The sequence below is a fragment of the Corythoichthys intestinalis genome, chromosome 5 (assembly GCF_030265065.1).
Source record: "Corythoichthys intestinalis isolate RoL2023-P3 chromosome 5, ASM3026506v1, whole genome shotgun sequence".
NCBI lineage: Eukaryota > Metazoa > Chordata > Actinopteri > Syngnathiformes > Syngnathidae > Corythoichthys > Corythoichthys intestinalis.
In genome coordinates, this window is record NC_080399.1 from 20137933 (window position 1) to 20158218 (window position 20286).

A 20286-nucleotide genomic window follows, 5' to 3' on the forward strand; every position below is an offset into this window, starting at 1 on the left:
GTGTTCATGCAGACGTGAGAAACCACTTCTCTTTTTTGTTGACAAATGAACAGACGGGTGTTTCCTTGCTTCCTCTGTATGAAATGGTACATTTGCCACAGGGTTTGCAATCACACTAAAGTGGGCTGAAAAGGATACACCTGACCTATGAATGAGGTGCGTGCTAAAACATGCAATCTAAATTTTATATGCTTGTGAATTTGAGTTTTTACTGCTTTCAGTAATTTACTTGGAGTACTCCCCTCTCAAAGATTGTACAGCTTAATAAAGGACAATTGTTTAAAATCGTTAAAAGGCAGCGAGGCAAAAAATGTGAGGTTCGGCAAGAGTGGGAGAATGTCATTTGTGCTAAACGGTTAATTCAAAACAGGATTCAATGAGCCTCACATAACACGTCCAATTCATCTTCCCAATTAGCCCTGCACGGTCAGACTCAACTTAGCTTTAATCAAGCTAATGTTGCGTTCATGTCCTCTCAAGAGACAATATGATGATTACAGTATGTGGCAGCAGAGTTGGCCGAGTAAATGGCAACTACAAATACAAATGAAGAAATAAATGTCTATTATTCACACCTTTAAATGGGTATGGTCATGTTTTGTTTGCTGTTGGTTGGTTACATTTTGTAACGGATACAGGTGAAATCCAGAAACACATTTTTACTTTTGACTAGAGATGAAATAGAAAGGCGCCGAAAACTATCGGGTGAAAATAGCTAAAAATGCATTATCAGTTTTGACCGAAAATACCACCTAATAGTGACAAGAACCTTAGTTCTCTTGTGATGATGTAATGAAAACATGGCGAGAAGCAACATGGTGGCTTACGCTGGCTCACAAAAACTACTGGCTCACAGCCAACATGTCAACAGTTTTGAGTTTTGTTTTTTGGTATCATATACATGTATAAATCATTACATGAAGGTAAATAAAATAAATTTGCTTCATCGTTGCTACACGCTCGTTCTGAAGTTGCATTCCGTTGATGTCCCGCACCACATTGAGTACAGTGCCTTGTTATAGTAGTTTGGCATTCAATCAAGTGAACAGTATACAAATAAAGTAGTATTTAAACTAGGGGTGTCAAATGATTAAAATTTTTAATCGAGTTAATTACAGCTTAAAAATTAATTAATCGTAATCAATCGCAATTAATTGCAATTCAAACAATCTATAAAATATGCCATATTTTTCTGTAAATTATTGTTGGAATGGAAAGATAAGACACAAGACGGATATATACATTCAACATACGGTACATAAGTACTGTATTTCTTTATTATAACAATAAATCAACAAGATGGCATTACCATTATTAACATTCTGTTAAAGCGAACCATGGATAGAAAGACTTGTAGTTCTTAAAAGACAAGTTATAGAAATGTTATATCAAAACCCCTCTTCATGTTTTCGTTTTAATAAAATTTGTAAAATTTTCAATCAAAAAATAAACTAGTAGCCCGCCATTGTTGATGTCAATAATTATTTACACAATGCTCATGGGTGCTGAAGCCTATAAAATCGGTCGCACCCAAGCGCCAGCAGAGGGCGGCAAAACTCTGAAAAACACAACAAGTACACCTTTCACTGTGCTCTCATTTTAATCTGTTTGAGCGGGGCATTTGTGTGTTAATTGCGTCAAATATTTTAACGGGATTAATTTAAAAAATTAATTACCGCTCGTTAACGCGATAATTTTGACAGCTCTAATTTAAACGCATACATTTGCTGTGGTTTAGTACAATACGTTTGTGGCACGACCACTTCCACTTTTTGTCAAAAATTTTCGGGGGATTTCCACACCCTCTCTGCCAGTCGCCGTTCAATCCGACTGGGAGCAACTTCGCTCTGCTTCGCCGCCACTAGAACTCGGCCCACTCGCCTGGCTCTCAATCGATTCCACTTGTTGAGCAAGAAAACAGCAATCTTATTTTAAGGGGTAGGAGAGATTGTAATAGCCTTGTAAAGAGCTTTACTAGTTTCAAGGAGAACGGAATAGTTTTTTGTTGTTGTTGTGAATAACAGTTCCACATAAATGTAAATTGAGATCTCATTTAGCTTAGCAATTGGAGGCATGGGACCCATTTTTTGAGAGTCCCAAACCACCAAGAAAGCACGTTTATCATGGTTTCATTGGCCGTGACGTGTGTGTCACCATCCACCGAACAGAATTCTATGACGGCACCAGCACCTCTGCGTTTAGAGTTTGCCACAAAACGCTCGATGCTGGTGGGAACGCACCCTCCCATGGGGTTTCAGAATTGGTATCTTTCAAACTAAATTTCTTGAGCCGCGGAGCTCATAGAACAACAAGGCAAAGGGCATTAATCAGAATATAATGAAATTTTATATATATATTAGGGCTGTCAAAATTATGGCGTTAACGGGCGGTAATTAATTTTTTAAATTAATCACGTTAAAATATTTGACGCAATTAACGCACATGCCCCGCTCAGACAGATTTAAATGACAGTACAGTGAAATGCCCACATGTTGTGTTTTATGGAGTTTTGCCGCCCTCTGCTGGCGCTTGGGTGCGACTGATTTTATAGGCTTCAGCACCCATGAGCATTGTGTAAGTAATTATTGACATCAACAATGGCGGGCTACTAGTTTATTTTTTGATTGAAATTTTTAATAATTTTATTAAAACGAAAACATTAAGAGGGGTTTTAATATAAAATTTCTATAACTTGCACTAACATTTATCTTTTAAGAACTACAAGTCTTTCTATCCATGGATCGCTTTAACAGAATGTTAATAATGTTAATGCCATCTTGTTGATTTATTGTTATAATAAACAAATACAGTCCCTATGTACCGTGTGTTGAATTTATATATCCATCTTGTGTCTTATCTTTCCATTCCAACAATAATTTACAGAAAAATATGGCATATTTTATAGATGGTTTGAATTGCGATTAATTGCGATTAATTACGATTAACAAATTTTTAAGCTGTAATTAACTTGATTAAAAATTGTAATCGTTTGACAGCCCTAATATATATATATATATATATATATATATATATATATATATATATATATATATATATATATATATATATATATATATATATTTTTTTTTTTTTTTTATGAAATACAAAAGGAATTGTATACATTTGTATTTTTCAGCCTTTCGGTTTTCCACCAAATGTTTTCTATATTAGTTTTTAGGTTACGGTAGAATTTTGCTTTCGGTACATCCCTGCTTTTGACTGCCCTTCCTCTCACCAAACCTCAGCTCTGAAAATTGAGGGTGTGTGTTTAAATATATATATATATATATATATATATATATGCACTATTACATTATCTACGTATTACAGTACATTTAGCAACAGTACATAAGATAATCTCATTTTACAAGTAAAAATGTATGGATAATTATTAACATGCAGGTATAAAACAATCAATTTTCTATTTTGATGAGATGAAATGTTAACATGAATGTTCATCAATGGTTTCGGGACTGTAATGTACTGAATCATGTCTTTATATCTAATGAAAGCATGTTAAACCTCACCATCCATGCAGTAACGAAGTCCCCCATCCAGGTACCTACTGCAGCAATCTTCATAAAACTCTCATTCCTGATGCCCATGTAATCCGTCACAATGTGAGACCTGCAACAGGACAGAATAATAAATACAACGATATGTGTGAGGAGGCAATCGAAGACAGTAGAAGGAGAGACTGAAGAAAACAGACAGATGTGCTAAGTACGGTGATGCCAGCTGTCTGAATCAATCATGATCAATGTCAACCTGTGAAAAAACTAGCTGTGTCTCAACCTTTTGTGAGACCTCAAAGATTGTAAACAATCTATGCTAGTGCCAACACAATTTATCCTGTACCCGCCGCTTTCCATTTTGACTACGTAGAATTTGGCAAATGATTCATTTGCTGGGCCAATTTTCCTCGTGTCTAAATGACTTTAAATCAACAGGGACGTGTCCCAATGGGTTGTACACACTCAAGGACGTGGCGGCCTATTAGAGGGACAGTTGTAGTAGCGCAACTAGTGGTGTGACAAAATATCGAAATGGTGATATATCGTGATACTTTGTATCCCAAAAGGTTATCGATATAGTCTTGCTAAGAATCGAGATATCATTTTAAAAAGGTGTCAATGTTAAAAAAAAAAAAAAGGCAAGGCAAGGCAAGGAACATTTATTTATATAGCACAATTCAACACAAGGCAATTCAAAGTCCTTTACATCACATGGAGATCATAAAAATCAATTTAAAATCAATAGGACGTAAAAAGAAAGGCAATCGAAATAGGAAATGAAATTATACATAAAAATCGCATTTAATCATGAATAGAATAAAACAATAATAATTATAATAATAATAATAATAATAATTTTAAAAAATAAAGGAAAAAATAATAATGCACAAGAGGAATAGAAAGCAAATAGATTTAAATATACAGACAGTTATGGATATGCAGTGCTAAACAAAAGCGTTTTTAGCCCTGATTTAAAGGAGCTAACGGTTTAAGCATACTTTAGACCTTCAGGTAACTCGTTCCAGAGGCGAGAAGCATAATAACTAAATGCTGCCTCAGCCTCACCCTGCTTGGTTCTTGTTCTTGGAACATACAGGAGACCGGTTCCAGACGACCTTAGGGGTCTAGATGTTTCATTGGAATCTAACAAATCAAGCATGTATTTTGGTCCAAGGCCATAAAGTGTTTTGTAGACGAGCAGTAGTATTTTATAGTCTATCCTTTGACTCACTGGAAGCCAGTGTAACGATTTCACAACCGGTGTAATGTGGTCTAGTTTCCTTGTATTTGTGAGGACTCTGGCTGCAGCATTCTGTACGAGCTACAGCTTCCTGACTGATTTTTTATCAAGACCATGAATGCATGCATACGTTTTTCCATGTCTTTTTGAGTCAGAAGCCCCTTAATTCTGGTTATATTTTTTAGGTGGTAATAAGCAGATTTAGTGACGAACTTTAGATGGCTATCAAATTTTAGGTTGGAGTCAAAATAATTACGCCAAGGTTTTTGACTTGATTTGTAGCTGTAAGTGACATTGTGCTAAGGTGCCTGCTTATCTATTATAAAAGGAACCAACAAGTTGTTATCAAAATCTTCCACTATAATAGTATCTTGCTAGATAGTCAACTCTATAGTTGGCATTGATGGCGCTCGGCGCCCAATCCATTTAGACTGGGAGGGTCGAACAAACTTTCATTCATTCGAAACCAGAGCATTCACAGTCACTCTTTCTGATTTTCAGTCCATTTACAGGTCAATTTCTGTTCATTTTAGTGCATTTACAGGTCGCTTCCTGTAGAGTTTGAGTCGCTCCCTATTCCTTTGGGAGATTCCCAGGCCACTTCCTGTTCTGTAACACAAAATCAACAGGGAGTGACTCATAAAATGCCCCAAAGTCAACAGGAAGTGACTGAAAATCAATAAGGTAATGATCTGAAATGCCCCAAAATTACCTCGCTGCCTGACATTGGCTGCCACTGATGGCCATAGATGTTCAATCCGTTTGAAGTTCAAATGGATTGGATGTCTAATAGTGGTAAGCTCATTCCAATTCACAACAGAAGCTTGTTTTTCCATTTATTAGTTGTTTTGTAGACTATCTTAGGTTCATTTCCTGCCCAATGTATCGATAATCGTTCCATCGCCATATTGTGAGATCATCGTTATCGTAAGATTTGTATCGCAAATCGTATCGTGAGGTATCAAGAGGTTCCCACTCCTAATCGCAACGATATGAAACGACAAGTTTTCTTGGAAAAAGCTTTTATACTCTAACTTCACAATTTCAACCTTCATTTTCTGAAAATACTGGTGCAGCGAGGGGCTAGTGGGTTAACATTAGGTGAAATGGATCAGTTTGATGCCAGCGAGTAGGCCGTCTTCGGACTGCAGTGGCGCAGGTGCCTCCCCTCCTCTCAACTCCTACAGGTCATGAAAATAATGGATGGGGCACTGGCGAAGCTGTATTTGAAGTCAATAGCTCCATTCATCTTTGTTTACCCCCAACCAATGCCAATAACAATGGTTTCTCCTGCACGCTGGACTTGACTGTAACCTTACTGCTGCATAAATCATTTTCACTTGTTACGGTACTAGCACATAGAGTGAAAAAACAGGCCGACAAGTATTTGTGTAGCATGACTTTAATTAAAGGTCCAGAAAAGAGAACAATTTTGTAATATTTACACAGTACCTGAAGTTTAACATGCAAAAAAAAAATCGTTATGATTAAAGCACCTGTGAGGAAGCATTGTAAATCGCGTCCTCAGTGATTGCCTGTTTGCGGCAGATCCGACAGGCTCACGCTAACATAAACATAACATCACGCCTCTCTAGGGTTCAGTAATAAAACCACCTTGATTGGGGTACGCATTAAACCTGTAAGACATTTCGCGGCTCGGCACTGATCCTGTAACTGTTGAGATCCCATTGGGAGTCATTTAACTGCAGCAAAATTCTAATCGATACTCCTGGAAATGCTGTCTAGAGCCACACGCTGGGCTTTAAATCTAAAAAGGCTAGCCTGACGCCAACCTTCTGCCCTTCACACATATTTAATTGAGCATCCAAGGATCTTTATTTTTTTTTTTTTTGCTTGGCTCCCAAGATGAGTTTGGGTGACTCTGCACCGCATGATCAGAGGCAGAGGTCTTTGACTTATTCATGCTGACTGAAACTTTAATGGCCTTTAGAGTCAGTTTTGGCCTAATGAGAGAATCTAGTGTAGTGGAACATTACAGTACAGTAGCGTCATGAATAATCAGCCAGAAAATGGCTCCCATGGCTTAATCGCAGTGCCAGTGTCATCGCCAGTGCCAATATTGTTGGCTCAGCCAGCTCAGATCCTCTGTGGGATGTTATCAGGTTTACCATGCTTGTTCCGTCATTATATTCAAGGACATTTCAGCGGCTTTTAAAATTTGGGATTGAAGCAATTAGCATGTCTATGGAGGCTACTGACATCTGTCGTTACAGCATGAGCTCAAAGGGAAATAATGCTTCATAACCAAATGTGTTTTTGTTGCATTAAAGTGTTAAATTTCTTTGAATTTTGCTACTGTCAATCACTCATTTTCACATTTAGATGCAGAATCGCAGAATGGTGGCATCAAAAACAAAAGATCAAGTAGAGACCGACTATAGCGGTGCAGACTGTTATGCTGCCTGGAAACAAGCCGAACTCTTTTCCAGTTGTTTTAAAACTACTTTGTTCACAGGTCCCATGTTTATGTTTTCAAGTATGAATTACAGCACACACTTTTCAATTCAGTCATCATAGGTTAGTCAAAATAGTTACAAAGTCTTGGATTACCAAAACTATTTGTACGTATGAAGTGATTTAGCAAAAACGCATGGTTTTTGTCATTTTGATTCACTATCCTGAGCTGTACCACCAATATGTATTAACTTCATCATTAACAATCAGTGTTGTTAATCTTACTTTTAAAAAGTAATTAATTAGTTACAAATTACTTCTCCCAAAAAGTAATTGCGTTCGTAACTCATTTACCTGAATGCAAGAGTAATTAGTTACTTGGCAAAGTGATAGTGATCATTTTCATGTTTTTTTCTAAAAAAAAAAAAAAAAAAAATGGTCACACAATGTGAAGTTTTGCCCTTGCCCAATTCTTTACCCTAAACTTAACTAAACACAGGGGTATTGCGGATATTGCAATAACCGTAGTTTCCCCAAAATCAACTTGTAAAATCATGGTGCGCATTAATAACGGGTACATGGATGGAGACAGAAATATACATTGGCAGTGTATCAAATACTTGTTCTCCCCACTGTATATATATATATGCCGACCATTACGGTACGTGACGTCACCATGTTGTTTCGGTAATACTTCACTCTAATCGGCCAAATGTTGTAGTTTCTTGAACTCATTTGAGTCAACGTTTATTGCAGCTCCGCAACTCGGACCATAACAAACGTAAGCACACACACTTCCTGTGTCCGTCAACTATATCTGTCCCTCGGGAAACTCAAACCCAAATAACAATAGTTCCTATTGTTACTGTCGTGTTGACAGCGATGAGCTCTCACGGATTTCCGACTTACGTTCTCACTTTCATTTTACCGTATCAATCCATGGAAGAAACCTTTATTCATCATGATGAAACGAGCAAGTTATACAGCAGCCTTTAAAAGAAAAGTCACATCTGTTTTGTTTTCTCCTAGATTCTGGTAAGTTGGAGAAGTTGTCAAATCATATTATTACCGGAAATATTGTCAGTTTATGGTAATGTTTTGAACTACTAATGTGCTATGCTTGTGCTGTGTTTCACCAGTCAGTAAAATGACATTTCTGTATCTGTACACAAGCTCTGTTTTCTTGTATGCTTCTATTTATTGGTGCTAAAATTAGGGCGCGTTATAAACGGGTACAATAGTTTTCCCTAGATTTTACAAGCAAATTTAGGGTGCGCTTTATACACAGGCGCGCCTTATATTCGGGAAATTACAGTAGATAGTAACCTTTGCTAAGTGTGGAAGTCATTTAATGTTGTGAATCAACCGTTAAAGTTGTAAAAATTGCTCCTTTTATCGCATTAGTTCCCTTCTGACTATTTTCGACATGTGTAAGTTTTAAAACGGTTTCATCATTTAAAGATAGATTTAAGTTAAGTTTTGCCGATTTAGGAGCATTTTAGATAAAAAGTTACTTAGGTTCGCTAGGAAGGTTCTCTACAACACAGCCTTCCTGAGAAGTCTACTGCTTTAAGATGGCGGCTATTTACTTACGCATCTAGTTCTTTATTATACATGTTGCTAAAGCCGCCGTGTCTGTCATTTGCATCTAGTTCTGTATGTATGTGATATCTACCAAAGCATCATATGGGTGTAGTTTGTAGGCTATCGGCTACAGTCAGGTATTATTAGAGCCACCTAGCATAGTAGCATCTCGTTTGCAACGGCGTCACACTCCCTTGCCTCCTCCCCACTCCTGCTCTGCTCTCCCGTCTCCGTGTGTCCGTCTTTTTCAGACTTTTTTCGTGTCGGTCAACCAACATCGTAACGTATAGTAACGCACGCCTTTCCCGCCTCAGTAACGGTAATGGCGTTGCCAAGATGAGATAAGTAATTAATTAGATTACTCACTACTGAAGAAAATAACGGCATTAGTAACGCCGTCATATTCTAACGCCGTTATTAACAACACTGTTAACAATGCATTGCAGTGTTTATACTCTGTACAGTTGTGGTCAAAAGTTTACATACACTTGTGAAGAACATAATGTCATGGCTCTCTTGAGTTTCCAGTTATTTCTACAACTCTGATTTTTCTCCGATAGAGTGATTGGAACAGATACTTCTTTGTCACAAAAAACATCTATGAAGTTTGGTTCTTTTATGACTTTATTATGGGTTAACAGAAAAAGTGATTAAAATCTGCTGGGTCAAAAATATACATACATGGATCTGAAAAAGCAAATCATTGACTTGAACAAGTCAGGAAAGTCACTTGGAGCCATTTCAAAGCAGCTGCAGGTCCCAAGAGCAACAGTGCAAACAATTGTTTGTAAGTATAAAGTGCATCGCACTGTTTTGTCACTGCCACGATCAGGAAGAAAACGCAAGCTATCACCTGCTGCTGAGAGAAAATTGGTCAGGAGGGTGAAGATTCAACCGAGAATCACCAAAAAGCAGATCTGCCAAGAATTAGAAGCTGCTGGAACACAGGTGTCAGTGTCCACAGTCAAGCGTGTTTTGCATCTCCATGGACTGAGAGGCTGCCGTGCAAGAAGGAAGCCCTTGCTCCAAAAGCGGCACCTTAAGGCTCGACTGAAGTTTGCTGCTGATCACATGGACAAAGATAAGACCTTCTGGAGGAAAGTTCTGTGGTCAGACGAAACAAAAATTGAGCTGTTTGGCCACAGTGCCCAGCAATATGTTTGGAGGAGAAAAGGTGAGGCCTTTAACCCCAAGTACAACATGCCTACCGTCAAGCACGGTGGTGGTAGTATTATGCTGTGGGGCTGTTTTGCTGCCAATGGAACAGGTGCTTTACAGAGAGTAAATGGGATAATGAAGATGGAGGATTACCTTCAAATTCTTCAAGATAACCTAACGTCATCAGCCCGAAGATTGGGTCTTGGGCGCAGTTGGGTGTTCCAACAGGACAATGACCCCAAACACACATCAAAAGTGGTAATGGAATGGCTTAATCAGGCTAGATTTAAGGTTTTCGAATGGCCCTCCCAAAGTCCTGACTTAAACCCCATTGAGAACTTGTGGACAATGCTGAAGAAACAAGTCCATGTCAGAAAGCCATCAAATTTAACTGAACTGCACCAATTCTGTAAAGAGAAGTGGTCAAAAATTCAACCAGAAGCTTGCCAGAAGCTTGTGGATGGCTACCAAAAGCGCCTAATTGAAGTGAAAATGGCCAAGGAACATGTTACCAAATATTAGTGCTGGTGTATGTATATTTTTGACCCAGCAGATTTGATGACTTTTTTCTGTTCACCCATAATAAAGTCATAAAAGAACCAAACTTCATAATTGTTTTTTTGTGACAAAGAAGTATCTGTTCCAATCACTCTATCAGAGAAAAATCAGAGTTGTAGAAATAACTGGAAACTCAAGAGAGCCATGACATTATGTTCTTCACAAGTGTATGTAAACTTTTGACCACAACTGTACCTCCCTTCTCAAATGTCTCAAGTTTTGAACGTGGTAAACTGGTTTCTCATTAGACAACTCTGTCATTCCCAACTACATAACACACATACATAAACAAATGTTATGATGTTCAGGGTTTGCTTTTATATTTGTGAAAACAGGAGGTACATGATGGAGCAGCTCAGGTCTGCAGTATTTGGAGCATTCAACTAGATAATTCTTGGTAGTAAATCAGTAGAGCAAATAATAATTAGGTTCAGCCCAAGTTCTGCACCTTGCCTGAAGCCCAAAGTGCCAGTGATGTAACGATGTAATTTCTTTGTACTACAGCGCTCTGTAATAAAACAACCAGTGTAATGCCCTTCGTCTTAAAAGACTGTGTTCTAGTTGAAGTTTAGCATTAGTTCAAGACGAAACTCAAGGGCTGAGGTGCAAATTAAAGTGCTGACAATAATAAAGGTTGTAAAACTGCATTCTAAGAGCTTTCTCTCCCATGTGTCATCAAGCACTCTTGATTTCTATTCATATTTTACTATCCTTTTGCACGTAAATGCCTTCATACAGAGTTTTATGGAAGTGTTTTCAGTTGCGTAGCCACTGACCGTGACCACAACATTGACCTCAAGCTACTGCTGCTTCTGTAAATGGCTGAACTCATTTCAAACGCTAGCGACCTTGGATAGCTCCGTATTGTAATGCATTGGCTGCCTGGGCACTCATGCAGCTATGCTGTCTAATGTCATAATTACAGTATACAACATTGAGGAGCAATTCTTATCAGGGAATTTAAAGCTGTCAATAAGGAGTGTGCTCACTCTTGTATACCTCATCTCTCAAGGAAATCTGAAGCTCTTGTCGAAATGTAATCCCTTGACACAGTAACAATATCATTACATCAGAGATTGGGTCAATCGTTCTTTTATCAGTGAAAGAATATCTAGGTAAGATACTGACAGACATCCATGTTTAACTCTCCATTAGAAACAACAGTCCGGATACAAAGGCTGAAAACAGATGTGTCGCGTCTTGTGAACATTCACCTGTAACTTGACAGAAAATCGACTTCTTCTGCAAGACCCCCTCTGAATTACAAAGCCATAAATATTTGAAAGACAAGCTTCCATTTCACGCTAAAGCAGTGACTGTCATTTTTTTTATCCTTTCCCCCCCACATCTGCTATGTTCAAATGTGATTCTTATCTACATGCTGATATCAACATGTGACGATGCCAAGATGACATTTCATGCTTCAGTGCTCTCGCCTTAGAGCCATGAAACTTTAGAATGACAGACAAAAGGAAGAAAATGAAACATATGACATTCAGAAATCTTTGTAAGTCTTCGGCTTTTACAGCAAGCATGTGAACAAGACGCTACTCGGTGATAAAAGATCTAGGAAACGGTTGTAAATTCAAATATAAACGAGCAAGGACATCCCTGTTCCACTTCTGACTCCTAAGTGAATGTAATGTACAGAATAATGAGTACAGAAGCAAATATGTGGCTGGGAAAAAAATCCTGCAATCCAAGAACGTGTCAAGGTTATGATGGTTATTATTTGCCCCTGCTGCTTTTTGCCATGAATGTGGCAGTGACACATGGAACAGACCACTGACATCCCCCCTCTGTCCCAGAAAGCATCAGGAAGAAATAACAAGGTAAGAAATGTGTCACCTCGCTGCTTCTAATAATGCTGCGTATTCCCAGATGCTAGTAAAACACAGCGGAGCCAATGCCTTGGACTCATGGGAGTCTGTACCTAATATATGATGAGATCGTGGCAGGATTTGAGAAGAAGAAGCGTGAAAGACAGAGGTGTTCCCTCAAGTGTTACAATGAAAGTGACGATGAACTTGATCAACCGATGAGTGACAAGAAGTGGTTTATGTCACCCATTTGGCTTTGGTGCAACAAACAACTAAAAGTTTGCACTTCTTAATCGGTTTTTAACAACGGCAACAAAGGCACTATAGTAGTCAATTCAATAGCCAGCATTAGAAATCATGAGTCAGAATAGGAAAGGTGGATCACGATTAAAGAGGCTTATGATAAAAGTATTAAAGAATCCAGCTGCAGTGTCCTCTGGCAAAGTCCCCATGTCTTCTAGCTGACATTGTAGCTTTACGATTACAATTTTACTCTCCTCTATGAGTCTTATTAAAGCCATAATTCCTTTGTCCGCAAGCTTTGGTTTAAGCATTATGGGGAGGGCAAATAAGGGATCTTCCATGCATACATGCATGCAACAGGCGGCATCCAACATTCGATAACATGCTATTTATTCAGCCATTTGAATTCATTTGTCTGTGCATTAGCTCGGCTTAAAACCGGAATGGCATGCACGCACACAGAGGATCATGGTTAACAACGGCAAATACCATGATGGCTTCTAATCCGGTTCAGGGTATCGCTCTTGTCAAACATAGCCCAACCTCTTCCCCAAGCTGCACTTGTGTCACCCTCCCCCACCTCATACATCACTGATAATTTTCTACACTGCTTATCCTGTTCAGCTACAGCCTACCTAAGGAAAAGCAAAAATACACCTTAGAGTGGACGTCACTTTGCCAGGTGATTGGAGGACGACACCAAGTGTTCATCTAGGTAGCTGCTCAAAAATTAGCAATATCTAATATTGTAATTTTCGCACTATATGGCGCACCTGACTATAAGCAATACCCACTAAATTTGACACAAAAATGGCATTTGTTCATAGATAAGCTACACTGGACTATACGCCACACTGTCCTCACTTTATACTCACACCAAAACTTTTCACATTTTATTTGACAGCTGCATCATACGACTGTCATAAGACCAAATTAACCACCATGAAGCTTTGAATCTATTGGCTGCAAAGATTCATTTGGCCACTGCTCCCTTGGGGGAGACAGTCAACCTATGCTGCCACTTGCTGTCAACAATGTTTTTGTCCAGCATGCCTCCTAACATCCATTGCTGCGTTACAGATGTAAATAACGATCAAAATTAATGTTCTGCGCTAACTATTTCTTCAGTTACTGTTCCAGTTGTTTCATAAATTGCTAATTATGGTATTTGGTAACACTTTATTTGACAGTGGTATCATAAGACTGTCGTTAGACAATCATAATCATGATATGACACTGTCATGAGCATTAATGAATGCTTATAACTAGAGGTGCCAGATAATTATCGGTCCGATAATAGGAATTATGACGTCATCCCAATAAATCCAATAACAATATATGTTATCGGTCATTTTAATATTATTTTTGGTGTCGGATTGGGATGTGTGCGTTTGTTTCCACTCATGTTTTGCCAGTATGCAAAGTTTTGTTACTGTTCTAGAGGCTGTATTTTTCCTTCACTGAGTTACGTATAAACCTTTCTATGGCAATTAGCAAATGATTGCATTTTACAGTGTTATGTTTACAAGTTATTGAGAGGACTTTTGGTTATTGATAGGCTTGCTGTTGTATAATTGCCAGGCTAAGAAAGTTGTTTCATGGACTAAGACCACAAAAGTCTCTTCTCCCATTACACCAAATGTTTTATTTGCTGACAAAGCAGATAAAACAGCCTGTTGGGTTTATGTTTTAGATCAGTGCTCATTGTTCAGGGGAACACATCGTCAACAATATTGACTGATTGATATACAATGAAAAATTATATGTATTATCGGTTATCATATCGGTATCGGCCTTGAGGAGCAGGAAGTTATCGATATCAGTATCGGTTTCAAAAAATGGATATCGTGCATCCCTATTTATAACACATGTCATTTAGTGTTCCCCGGCAAATTATCCCACTTTTGAATGGATGTAAAAGATTTGAGTTGGACATAAATAAAGCTGGTGACATAATTTGACGGATGACACTTATCTGCAATAAGCAGTCAGTAATGCCAATGATAGTGTCATGTCAAAATTATGACGGTCTTATGACAGTCTTATGACGCTGATGTCAAATAAAGTGTTACCTATTAACCCAAATAAATCAATAAATAAGCCGCAATGGACTATAAACCGCAGGATTAAAAAAGAAGGAAAAAAGTAGCGGCTTATAGTCTGAATATTACGGTACTACAATATTACAATAGTGATTCCCCACAACAGCTGCTACCATAATTCCCAAATACTATCACATAGCTCAGCTCTGCCTTCTTCTAAATTAATCATGACTAATGGGTGTGCCTCATATTGGGCTGTTTTAATTAAATAACGCATACTAATTAGAAGCTGGTTTTGGCTGGTAATGGCACTGTGAAGTGGAGGAAAGGGATTGAGCAATCTAACCGTATGTTTGTGAGGCCCATCAAACTCACAGGGTGGTCACGCTGGCCTGGTTTCACACGAATACCCCCTCTCTCTCCCTCCCACCTCTATATCTGACAGTTACATTAAAATGCAAATAGCCTTCATGTGGATTACAGTTCCCAGGGAGCCACAACTGGCTGGTTTTGCCTCCTGAAATGACACATGGCAGGTAACAGGTTGATAGCTGTTGACCCAGAGGTGGCTGTTAATAATGTTGGTTAACACACTGCTGACGCGCCGCATACAGCCCGGAGAGTTCCTGCTCCATTTAATTCTTCTGACGCAACATAACGTATGAGTAAATACATAAAACATTCAATTGTTGATAAAATGCTGTCCTGGGGGTGCCATTTATTGCATTTACGAAAGGATGTAGCACAAGCCATGAGCTGTTTAGAAAAGGGGAATGCTTAAAATCAGCTACGAGAAAAGTGAAAAACAATCTTTTTTATTATTGCTCAAGACAATTTCGCTATAATGTGCACAAACTACGTATACGTACACAATACAGTAGATAGGAATACCGTAATTTTCGCACTATAAGGTGCATCTGACTATAAGCCGCCACCCACCAAATTTGGCACAAAAACGTCATTTGTTCATAGATAAGCCACACTGGACTATAGACCCTACCCACGTGACGTCACAACTCCTTCCTCCTGACTGGTGCCGCCCAATTGTCCGTCAACACATCATGTTTACCTGTTACGGCTACGTACATTCCTCCTATTTACGACGTGTTTTTCTGCTCGTTAACATTAATAATCAAAATGGTGAAGGCGTGTGTGGCGGTCGGTTGCAATAACAGAGAAGATAGACGGAGAAGACGGAGAGACTTGAAGTTCTACCAGATTCCGAGAGACCCGGAGAGAAGAGAGCGAGATGGGCTGCTGCAATTCGATGAGAAAACTGGGCTCCAAACGATTACCACAGATTATGTAGTAGTCATTTTATATCTGGTAAGATGCATTTAATATATATTTAGAGGGTTTTGGGCTGACAACCACAATTAAGATCATTGCTAGGCTAATCGCCGACAACATACACGTATGTATGTAGTGAGAGTGCTATCGCTAAACCATATAAACATTAAAAGCCCTAACTCCATTGACAAACGACATGAAATACATTAGACTTGACAGTGGATGTTAGCAATAACAAAAGATTTTGAATTGAAAATTTCGTAACTCACCTTTCCAAGCACAAGATAGATTCCTGCCGAATTTTCGTGGACGAGGACCTGTTTCACCCAACCAGCAACGAAGTATTTATAAGCCTCCAAGCTCTTAAAGTTTTTCAAACTTTCGTGAGAATAGGCTGATTTTGTGTGGACAAGATAGTTGTACATATCAGGGTAGCTAGCAGATGTCAGGCAAATACGGCGGAGACAGCGGGTCGAAAAACATCGATTTAGGCATCAAATATGGATCTGGCGAATGGATAAACTGAAGCTTTTCCACATAACGCCTTTTATGCAACGCATCAAGTGAGTTTACGGCATCCGAAAGCACCGGGTCTTCCATGAAATGCATTATAAATTGCTCGATCAATTGAGACCATTGATAATACAGACACAAAATGACGGACAAGGGGGCGGAACCATACAGCGAGCACCTGATTTTGTGACGTCGGTGGGTACGGTCTATAAGCCACCGCTATCCTCACTGTATTATTGTCACACCGTGGTGAGGTTCTGTCGTGTCATGGTTATTTCCTGTTTTATTTTGTAAGTCTTACCCTCCTTGTTTCAGAGCACTTGCCGTTCCTAATGTCCTCCCTAATCGCCTATTGGCTCCACCTGTTCCCCATTATCTTCTGTGTGTATATATAGTCAGTCTCCCCTTTGTTTTGTGCCAGAATGCCTTCGTCCGCTGACGTGTCACCCCAGCCTGCTATCGTCCACAGCCAAAGTCACCACGTGAATGTAGTCCTGAAGAATTTAGTAAGGCTTTTCAGTTTGTTTGCTACTTTGTTTTTTGATGGTATTTTTGCCTTTCTTGTGAAGTGAATTTTTGTTGAAGAACCTGCCTTCTGATTGTGAATATTTTGTAAGCATTTCTGAGTTTGTTTGCTACTTTGTGTTTATGATAAGATTTTTGCCTCCCACAGTGGAGTGACTTTTTGTTATGCCATATTGTAAAATAAATACATTTTTGTTAAACAAGAGAACTTTGCGTATGAGTCCTGCCTCGAGTCCAGTCCTGACAATTATGGGATATTTACACCGAAGGATATTAACCGGTAACACTTTAAGACCAAATGAACCACCACAAAGCTTTGAACCAATTGGCTGCAAAGCTTCATTAGTTCAAAAGCCTTCATTTGGCCATCACTGCTCCCTTGGAGGAGACAGTGGACCACTGCTGCCACCTCCTGTCAACACTGTTGTTGTCCAACATGCCTCCTAGCATGTATTGCAGCACTACAGATGTAAATAACAATCAAAATTCATGTTCTGTGCTAATTATTTCTTCAGTTGCTGTTCCAGTACTTTCATTAATTGCTAGTTATGGTATTTGGTAATGCTTTATTTCATAATGTCATTAGACAAGCATTAATGAATGCTTATAACAGATGTTAATTTCGTGTTATCTGGCAAATTATCTCACTTTTGAAAGGATGTAAAAGCTCCATGCTGGACATAAATGGAGTTAGTGACATAATTTGACGGAAGACACTTAGTTACATCTGTCATAAGCATTCAGTAATGCACATGACAGTGTCATGTCATAATTATGACAGTCTTATGACGCCCCTGTCAAATAGTGTTACCTATTAACACAAATAAATCAACAAATAAGCCACACTGGACTATAAGCCGCAGGACTGAAAATGAAGGAAAAAAGTAGCGGCTTAAAGACCGAAAATTACGATACATTCCTTTAAGTATTGTGTTTCTGTCAACCAGTAATCTCAGTCACATCATATGGGGGGAAAAAAGATTCTTTGAAGCACAATAAGGACACTTTCCTTGAAAAATAAAGATGAATCTAACATAATACTGGCAGTCTTTAAAGGCACAGGTTTATTGCTAGTTGACTAGTCTCAAATATAAAACCTGCTCTGCACAATATGACTTTGCAAGGTCAGAAATAAGGCAATGAAGCACTCAAACTACCTTGAGCCCAAATACCTGGCATTGCAAAACCCAAACCTTTCAAATTGTTGCTGTTTTTCTGTAGAAAATAAAGATTACACTGAAAAAGAACCAGCTCATTAATGAAATAACTACTGTACATTTTAGGAGTGGGAACCTCTTGTTACCTCATGATATGATACGATTTGCGATAATAAGCTCACGATAACAATGATCTGACGATACGGCGATACAAGGATTATCGATACATTGGTCAGGAAATCATTCTAGGATATTCTACAAACAACTAATAAACAGAAAAACAAGCTTCTGATGTGAATTGGAATGATTTTATCACTAGTAGACGTCCAGTCCATTTGAACTGCGAGGGTGGCAGCGAATGAACATTGGTTCATTCGCTGCCATCCCTCCCACTTCAAACGGATTGAATGTCTATGGCCGTCAGTGGCAGCCAATGCCAGGCAATGACTGTTGATTTTTAGTTACTTCCTGTTAATTTTGGGGTATTTTATGGGTCACTTCCTGTTTATTTTGAGTTACAGAACAGGAAGTGACCTGGGAATCACCCAAATGAATAGGCAGTGACTCAAATTCAACAGGAAATGACCTGTAAATGAAAAGCAAGTGACCTGTAAATGCCCCGAAAATCGGACAGAATGACTGCGAATGCTCTGTTGTCAAATGAACAAACGTTCTCAGTCTAAATGGATTGGAGTCAAGCACCGTCAATGGCAGCCTTATAGTTAACTGAGACACTGTTATGGTAGAAGATTTTGGTAGCAACTTTTTTTGTGGGTTTTTTTTGTGTGATTTTTTTTAAACATTGACACCTTTTTAAAACGATATTTCGATTCTTAGCAGGAGCATATCGATAACCTTTTGGGATACAATGTATCACGATATATCACCATTTCGATATTTTGTCACACCTCTAGTACATTTAGCATAAAGGTCAGGATTTTTATACGGAAAAATACCTTCTCAAAAACCTGTCTTTGCCGCAAAGTGGTTGGGGACTGCTCATCTACTTTACTCGAGGTATAAAACTATCTCTCAGCAGTGATAATTATATTATTGATCTGTTCACATTTAACCTATTTCTATGCCACAATTTCGTATTTTGTCTATCTGTACAAATTGCCATTTGGTGTGCTCCTAACTATCTGTATATTGTGGCCATAATTTTTTTTCCACCCACGTCACGTCTTAGTCTCCATATTTATAAGTTAGTTCATATAAATCTGATGTTATGGTAACGCCGAGTGTTATCATTTTGGATATCCTGTAGCTATTAACCCCAAATGTCCATGTTGCTCTAAAAACAGATGACCAGTGGCCTATACTACGAACCGAGTTCAACCTCCCCAGAAGTAATCCAGTTTACCAGCGGGTAACCGGAGTTGACAAAACCTGGTTGTCTAGTTTGTGATCAATCGGTGCTACGACGCTGATTATGAGGTTGATTAGTCGAACCTGTGTCAACCCAGTCAGAGTTACTGCGCGTTCACATAAAAGGGGGCGGAGAGCAGAGTCAAACACTACTTGTGACGATGGCACGGGCACCTTACTTCACAGAGGAGGAATGCGCGATGATTAAAATCCACCCTCACCGCGAAATCCAACACCGATTCGGCGAGTTGAGCGCGACGGGTCTGTTGACAGCGAATTTACAGATCGTGTGATTTGTGAATGCGTCAATATGCCAGTTTACTTATGTCCATGAAAAGAAATAAAGCCTGCTGTCAGGACAATAAAAGAAGATTTGGTACGTTAACAGTAAGAAATAATTTATCGCGCATCACCACATGAAGCAGGATGATTGTATGTTTAGTCTCCTTGACTGTATGAATACGTATGTTCCTTTTTTTAGTTTGGGCCTAAAAAATCCAGCTCGACCCGACCCGAGTCCGATCAATCAACTTGATTTGCAGGCCCAAGCCCAACCCCCCCTCCCAAAATTTTATGTTATATTTGTGAGGACTCAGGAGAAGAAGAAAATGCCGGGATGCCATGCGTTGTTGCGTAAATTAAAGCCCGTTTTTTGTAACGAATTTTCGCTGACAAACAAGACTGTAAGATGCATATTCAATAAACATTTATATCTTTTATATTTGTGCGTCTGTCCTATCAGTGGATTTGACAATTTAATCTCTTCGAGTTGGCAGAAAAAAACGCAAGTTTTCTCAATGTTTAAATAGTCTACATATTTCTATGATTATTATAAATATTTACACAACGAAATAACGC

At 38.8% G+C, this 20286-nt stretch overlaps 1 protein-coding gene across 1 annotated transcript in view; it reads right to left on the minus strand.

Annotated features, from left to right (window-relative positions):
- The window catches only part of tmem117 (transmembrane protein 117), a 67828-nt gene that overhangs the window by 24085 nt on the left and 23457 nt on the right, over positions 1-20286 (minus strand). The window contains exon 4 of the mRNA XM_057835615.1: positions 3528-3627. Within this exon, the coding sequence (XP_057691598.1) occupies positions 3528-3627 (100 nt within the window). The remainder of the gene's footprint in view (positions 1-3527; positions 3628-20286) is intronic.